The sequence below is a fragment of the Cuculus canorus genome, chromosome 1 (genome assembly GCF_017976375.1).
Source record: "Cuculus canorus isolate bCucCan1 chromosome 1, bCucCan1.pri, whole genome shotgun sequence".
NCBI lineage: Eukaryota > Metazoa > Chordata > Aves > Cuculiformes > Cuculidae > Cuculus > Cuculus canorus.
The window spans coordinates 204,532,873-204,539,835 of record NC_071401.1 but is presented as its reverse complement, the minus strand read 5'-3'; the positions used below and the strand labels follow the sequence as shown (position 1 = coordinate 204,539,835).

Below are 6,963 nucleotides of genomic sequence, written 5' to 3'. Positions count from 1 at the left end.
CTGATCTGAGGGTGGTGAATGCAGCCAGGCACTCCGTTACACCAGATCTGGCAACATCACTTATATTATGAATTACTGCCTGTTGATTACACTGCGCACAAGCAAACTCGAGTTGGGTTATACCCTCTTTCATGCACAACATTGGGAAAGGGTAGATCCAAGGTCTAATTTTGGCCCATTGGCAGAGTTTGGCTCACAGCTGTAGAGAAGACTTGATTCAAGGTTATCAGAAATGCCATAAACCACCTTGTTTAATTAAGTTTCTATTGCCAAGCCACCTGGAAAATTCACACCAAACTGTTGAAAAATAGGGGAGAGGGAGTTTATTGAGTACCATAACTCTATCCACGACCTTGCAAAAGATCTCTGGAAAAACACAGGTCCTGGCTCCACCCCTGGACAAACACTTTAAACCCCATTTGAGAAACCTAACAACTCTGCCTTCCTGGAGATCATATATAAACCGACCTAAGGTCACAGCCAGTTTCAGACTGTAGGAGAGGCATTTGAGAGTCCTCTGCCACTGTGGGGCTGCAAGCTGAGCCTTGTGAATAAAAATATTTATGTGCCGCTCTTTCACACGGTAGGTTGGTTTCTATTTATTTGATATTAAGTTAGATATATTTTAAGCTTGTGGAGGGGGTGGTGCAGAAGAAGGACTTTTCAGTAACTTTTCTGCCCGAGCTGGTGCAGACAAGGTCACGCTCTGGAGGGTATGGTATTAAGTCACTTCTTGTGGTTCACTTTTCTCAGTTTTCAACTTACTGGTCACCACTTCCTCATCCAGTGCTAGTAAAGAGATAAAGGAACAAATATCTTGAGTCAGAGCAAGGGTATATCCAGCTCAAAAATCCTGGATCCAGTGGAAATTAATTGATGAGGGACAGGGAAAAGAATATGAAAAGAGCAAATATGCAAGGTGACATTTCAAGCCTTCAGTAGTTCTCAGCTCAGAGAGTTCCCCAGGCAAAGGTGGGTTTTGTGGTTTAGAGGCCATGGCAGCTTTCTCTCCCATTTTAGCTGCTTCTCCCGTCTGCCTTATTTAGAACACTAATTATTTTAAAACAAATCTGTCAAAAGTCTAGCAATGAAACTGGAAATATTGCTGCTATCTCAAAGCCTGTAGTGCATCTGAAAGAAGATAGAGCGCCCTGCATCACTGCCAGCATCACGGGGAACAGCAGTTCCTTCCAAAGAGAAACATCTTGACGACTGCTGAAAATCATGTCAACACATGAGAAAGACAAAATAGGACCTGTTTCTGTTCAAGAAATAGTAATTCCTGCACCAGTATATTTTAGTGCACAGGCAAAACAATAAGCAAAGCTAAAGATGTGGATCAGCGGGAATCCTGATCTGCCCCTCAATATCTGCATTGCTACAGCAGCAGCCAGGATGCTGATGAGATAAAGTCGTTATCCCTCATGCTTGGTGCTACCATCTGCTTGTCCCTTTCTCCATCTGGAAGTTCATCGTCTGGGTTTGGACAACCTGAAAATGCAAGCCGAGCAGCAAGACACACATTTCCTAATGTCAGCTGTCCAAGAGCCAGGACCTCAAGCTGGACCACCTGAGTAAAACATCTGACCTAACTTTAGGGGCGATTAATCCTGCTGCAAGCACAGAGGAGTTATAGAGGAGCTGCATGCCTGTGTGAACTGGGACAGGGCCAGAGACATGTAGGAGGCACAGAATCACTGTTATTTCTCTTCCGAATCTCCTGCGAGACTAAAGCCCAGCTCAGCCTTGCAGGTGGCTGGGCAGAGTATGTTCCGGGCTGCAGGTCCTCTGCTGTGGAAAGGTCCTCATTGCAGAAGGGAGCAAGGTGGTATTTTCACACAAGGGCTCCCAGCCCTGGAGTTGCTTCAGGCTTTTTTCTCCAGTACCAATGCAAATGCTGACCTTTTGGTGAATGCAGGTAGGCTGGAAAAGGTGGCCTTGTCCCAACACCGTGCCTCAGTTCCAAGACAACTTTTCTGTGTGAGCTGGTTAGAGATGGGTCGGGCTTGGATCCCTCCTCAGACAGGCAAAATTCTTCCACTGCTGTTTCCTCTAGGCACCTAAAACCTATCTTAGATTGTGCCCTTGTTACTGTTAATTTTTCCACATGCAGGAAGAGAGAAGTTGTTCCCTTCTTGGTCTCTCATAGTCCCCTTTCCTGACAGCCGTGCACAAAATTACTCCAGGCCATGATGACCTTTCTTTGAACTGAATGTCTCTTTGCATTTGCCCTCCAGGTGAGCGCTTGAAATCCTCCCTGCAATGCTGCTGCTGCTGCTGCTGCAGATCTCAGCCAGCTGCCTCTGGCTGGGACGCAGTGAGGTGGTGACGTCCTTTGAAAGTTCATGCCCTCAGTTTTTCTTTCGGGGAACCCCCCCAAATGAAGCCCTGGAGCCGGAGAGCCCAGCTTGGATCTGCCAGCGTTACAAGAACCAGTATTACTTTGCAACCCTATACGATAGGAAAAGGTATATTCCTGTATACTCTGCTTACCTCTACGAGCCTGGATCTGGCACAAGACCTAAAACATGGCTGGTTGAGCCCCAGGTGAGTGTTCTCTCTTACAATGTGTTGTCCTCCAGTCATTAAAAGGTGAACTGCAGCATCCAACCAAACACTTATTTTTCCTCTCAACCCCACACACATGCAAATGGACCCACTGGTTGGGGTGTGTCTCATCTAACTTCAAACACCTTCACCACAGAATTCCTTTGATGTGTCTGAGATATCAGCGGGAGGATGAGTCATACCCTAAAAGTGCTCATTTTTCCACATTGACCTTATAGGAACATTAAGTCAGATTACATTACATTACATTATATTACATTACAGTACAAAGTCAAATGACTTCCCCTCCGCCCTGTCCCATGCTGAGATGGGGGATGAGATGATGGCGAAAAGACATCTAGCAGCAGCTAACTTTGAGGGACCAGCTGGGCTGAGTTCCGATCTCCACCTCACCTTGAGCTCTTTTGCATCCCTCACGTAGCTTATTTTCTCCTGGCTAAGAGTTAATTTTGCTTCGTAAATGGCATGAGAGAACTGCAGAGAAACTCAGAACCAGGTGAGATGACACAGTGGAACAGTCCAGGTACAGGTGCTCAGCCACAAGAGGATTGGATTAACATGTCAAATTTATTGAGTGATACTTCAGGCAGCAAAAACTGAGTAGGTTCAGTGGCAGTCAAGTCAGAAGTGCATGATCTCCATCCACTCGCAGTTGCCCCTCACCACTGTTGCCTCAGGATTGGTTCAGATCTCTGCAAACTACAGCCTCCCAAATGTCTTTCTGACAAATGTCAGACCTTCAGTAAAAAAGGCCAAGCGAATTATGGAGCAAAAGAAGAGGAAATTCAGGTCATTGCTAGAGACACAGTAGCAGTAGGGAATTTAGGTGAAAATGAGCCACAGAAGAAAGCCATATGCCCTGTTCCAGAGGAAGGCTAAATAGGTTTCCCTAAATATGAAAAGAAGGGTGTTATAGTTACAAAAAAAAAAAGCACCTGCACTTGTTATAGGAACTCAAGCAACCGATATGGTGTTGCACCCCTGCAGCTTCCACATATTAAAAAAATACGTATTAAAGAGGGATAAAAACTTTTCTCTTTTCCGTGGATCCAGGCCATCTGTGATTTTGCTGACTTTCTTCAGAGGTCTTTTTACATTATTTAGATTCCCCAGGTCTCTTTGATGATTATGAGCTACTTTAAGAGACTAATTATTTCTAATTTATTTTCAGTGATGCTGCAGAAAGAACACACCTGGAGGTATTTAAAAGACAGGTAGACAAGGTGCTCAGGGACATGGTTTAGTGGCAGATAGGAATGGTTGGACTCAGTGATCCAAGAGGTCTTTTCCAACCTGGTGATTCTATGAATCTATGATTCTCCTTGGCACAGATCAGCTCTGACACATGTTATTAGCACTGCAGTAGCAGATCCCTCTTGTGTTGAGGTATTTTTGCTTACCGAGCAAAAATTTCATCCTTGCAATGAACTATAGCCCTCCCAGAGAAATGTCACCTCTAGGGTCAGTTTTCCAACACATCTCCCTGTGTATGGGGTTAGAGGAGGCAAACGCTACTGCTTCAGGATTGTGATACACCTGCAGCAATCACACATACCTCTTCTCAAGTGAGGAGAAAAACAGGAGAAAAGTAGAAAGGTCTGAGTCCTCTCTACCTCCTTCTGGTAGTCCTGTGGGCTCCGTAGCTCTTCAGCTCATCCTCTTTCCACCCTGTCCATCTTCAAGGACTCCCTCAGACACCCAAACTTCAAAGAGGATATCTGTGTGCTTGTTTTCCCTAAGCTTGTAAAACTCTAGGATGTTGACAGACTGGGTTTTAAAAAGGCATGAAAACCTTTCCTAGAGAGCGAGAGCTGTCTTGTGGAAATAAGGCTGGATGGAGCAAAGGCCAGGGCTGATGACAGAGTGTTTAGATGCAGGTGATGAAGGTTGGATGTGATTAATGGGGGTGGGAGGCACTAGAGAGAGCCCTGGGCAGATGCAGGATGTGGAGACAGGAGGAAAGGGAATGAGATGCGGCAGGGGAGATGTCTCACTGGGCACCTTTCAAACCTGGGAGTGGAAAATGCTCATTGTCTCATGCGTCCACCCACACTCTCGCTATAGGCTGCAGGCTGGATTTCAAAGGTCACAAGTCAAATTGAGAGCAGTTAGATACTGTGTTTTATTTTTTGTAATCTGTTGTGTTCATTCAGGAGGGGCAGCTTTATGGTTTCTCTCTGATTCATGCATTTTCATACACTGAGATGAGAAAAAAAATGGATGCTTGGCACTCAGAGACTTCTGCCTCATGGAAACCTACTTCATTACTCCCACTCCTAATACTAACGCCTTTTCCTCTTCTTTACCTGTCAAGCTGATGGGTCCAACTTATCCTAAAACTATGGAAAGAGAGTGGACACTCTTAAACAATTTCAATGTCAGCTTAGAGAAACTCAGCAAGAGCCAGGCTGTCCTCCAAGACTACAAGAACTTGACAGGTTTGAACCGTGGCCATTTGAACCCCAGTGGTCACCACTCCGACTCCAGCAGCAGGATGGCTACCTTCACTCTTACCAACATAGTGCCCCAGAATGAGAAACTCAACGGCGGTGCCTGGAACAACTATGAGCAGCAAACAATGATCAGGAGTACCCAGGACTGTAAGACTACATACGTCGTCGTGGGTGCTGTGCCTGGGAACAACTATATTGCCAAAGGGAAGGTTAATAAACCCAGCCACATCTGGTCGAGTGCCTGCTGCGTGGTGGACAACAACCACAGGAAGACTTGGGCTGTCATTGCTGAGAACGACAAGAACGAAGTCCAGCTCCTCACACTGGGTGAACTGGAGGATGTACTGACTCGCCTCTATGGGAGGAACCAGGTTTCTCTGTTTGACAGGGACTGTCCCCGAGAATAAACCCCACTTCACATCCTGGGTGTAAGAGACTCAGGAGCCCTCTCTACTAGCAGCATCGCCACATGTCCTGTGCAGCATCTATCCTGCTTCCTTCTCCAGCAGTTTTCTAGCTCTGTCTCTCAGAGCATCTTCTCCTCTGATAACAGGAAGAAAGAAGTCAGCAGAGCCTCCAGCTGATTTGCTTTGCTGCCCAACCTTGGAAGGAGTTCTCAGGGAAGAGTCCTTGCCCTAGCTGCTCTGGAGGGGCAGGTTGGATAATAGCCCATGGGCAATGAAATCCAAGCTTGTCACTGAGACTAGAGAGGCTTTGCCTTTTTTCCCCCTTTTTCTCCATGCCCGTGTACAGATCATAGCTCCTTCTTCTCCATTAGATATCACTGATTACGTGCTGATGACTTGTCCCTCCCCTCTTTAGGAAGGTATGCGTCTAAGGTGGCTCAGGTTACCCAGAGAGGTTGTGAAGTCTGCATCTCTGGAGATACTCAAAACCCAACTGGAAACAGTCCTGGACAACTTACTGTAGCTGATCTTGCTTGAGCAAGTGTCTGGACTAGAGGACTTCAACAGGTCCCTCCCAGTCTTATCAATTCAGTGATTCTGTGATTCATCCTGGGGCCAGGAAAGTGAAGACCCCGAGGTTTGCTGAAAGACTGTAAGGGTTATCCTACAAATACTTTCTGACCAGCATAGCCAATGACCGCATTAAAGCATAAATGAGAGAGGAAGGTGGAAAGAGGAAGACAACTAAGCATAGGAGGAAAATTCTTGCTCTGTTGAAGGCTGTAAATAGATAAAAAAGGAGAAGAAAGTAAATAACCTACATTAATCACCAGGCTTCCTTTCCCTGAACTTACATGAAGACCACGCTTGTGTAAATTTACTAGCAGGAGTTGTTCTCTTTCTTTTGGATCATGCACCTTTAGAGCAGGAATTGAGGTATCAGACAACCAGGATCAGATATACAGCAGTCTTTGACCAGTCGAAGATAAATTTCTGTGATACAGTGGTTCTATAATTCTATTCTTTGCTCTACTTCTGAACTTTTTCTGCAGATTTATGTATAACTGATTATGTGAAATATATTCAATGAGTGTAAAAGATCGATGTACGTTGTATAATTTAGTTTCTGAGTAATTTACAATATAAATTATTCGTTCCAATGCTGGATTGTGGGGTCACCTTACATGTAAATCGGAATTTGCTTTCCACTGAAATTTCCACTACTACAGCATCCTTGCAGGAGGACTGTCCAAATCCAATCTGAAGGAGCTATAACAACTACAGAAGTATGCATGAATGCACGTATCAATATACATGAACAAAGCGGTTATGGTGCAAACATCTCCTAGAAACCTTCTCACAGAGATAGCAGCTTGAGTCTAAACTCAGCTCAGGAGTTGTTTATCAGCCAACTGGGTCTTATCGTTCACCCAGGCCAAACCTCCTCAGAGGCTTCAAAGAAACTTGGGGTGGAGTCCAGGTGCAGAGCCAGACACCTACATGCAGGTTTCTCCACATGTGCTGAGTGTCTGAGC

General features: G+C 45.4%; 1 protein-coding gene across 1 annotated transcript; it reads left to right on the top strand.

Annotated features, from left to right (window-relative positions):
• The first annotated feature begins 430 nt into the window (after window positions 1-430).
• Window positions 431-6,563, top strand: LOC104065017 (endonuclease domain-containing 1 protein). The gene is made up of 3 exons (XM_009567438.2): window positions 431-583; window positions 2,238-2,547; window positions 4,883-6,563. The coding sequence occupies exons 2-3, from the start codon at window positions 2,263-2,265 to the stop codon at window positions 5,426-5,428; spliced, it is 831 nt and encodes a 276-aa protein (XP_009565733.1). The 5' UTR covers window positions 431-583; window positions 2,238-2,262; the 3' UTR covers window positions 5,429-6,563.
• Window positions 6,564-6,963: the final 400 nt, after the last annotated feature.

Excerpts from the sequence above, each read along its gene's own strand:
- LOC104065017 (XM_009567438.2), top strand. The coding sequence starts at position 2,263 with ATGCTGCTGCTGCTGCTGCTGCAGATCTCAGCCAGCTGCCTCTGGCTG. Across the intron at positions 2,548-4,882 it reads CATGGCTGGTTGAGCCCCAG|CTGATGGGTCCAACTTATCC; the intron begins GTGAGTGTTCTC and ends TTACCTGTCAAG.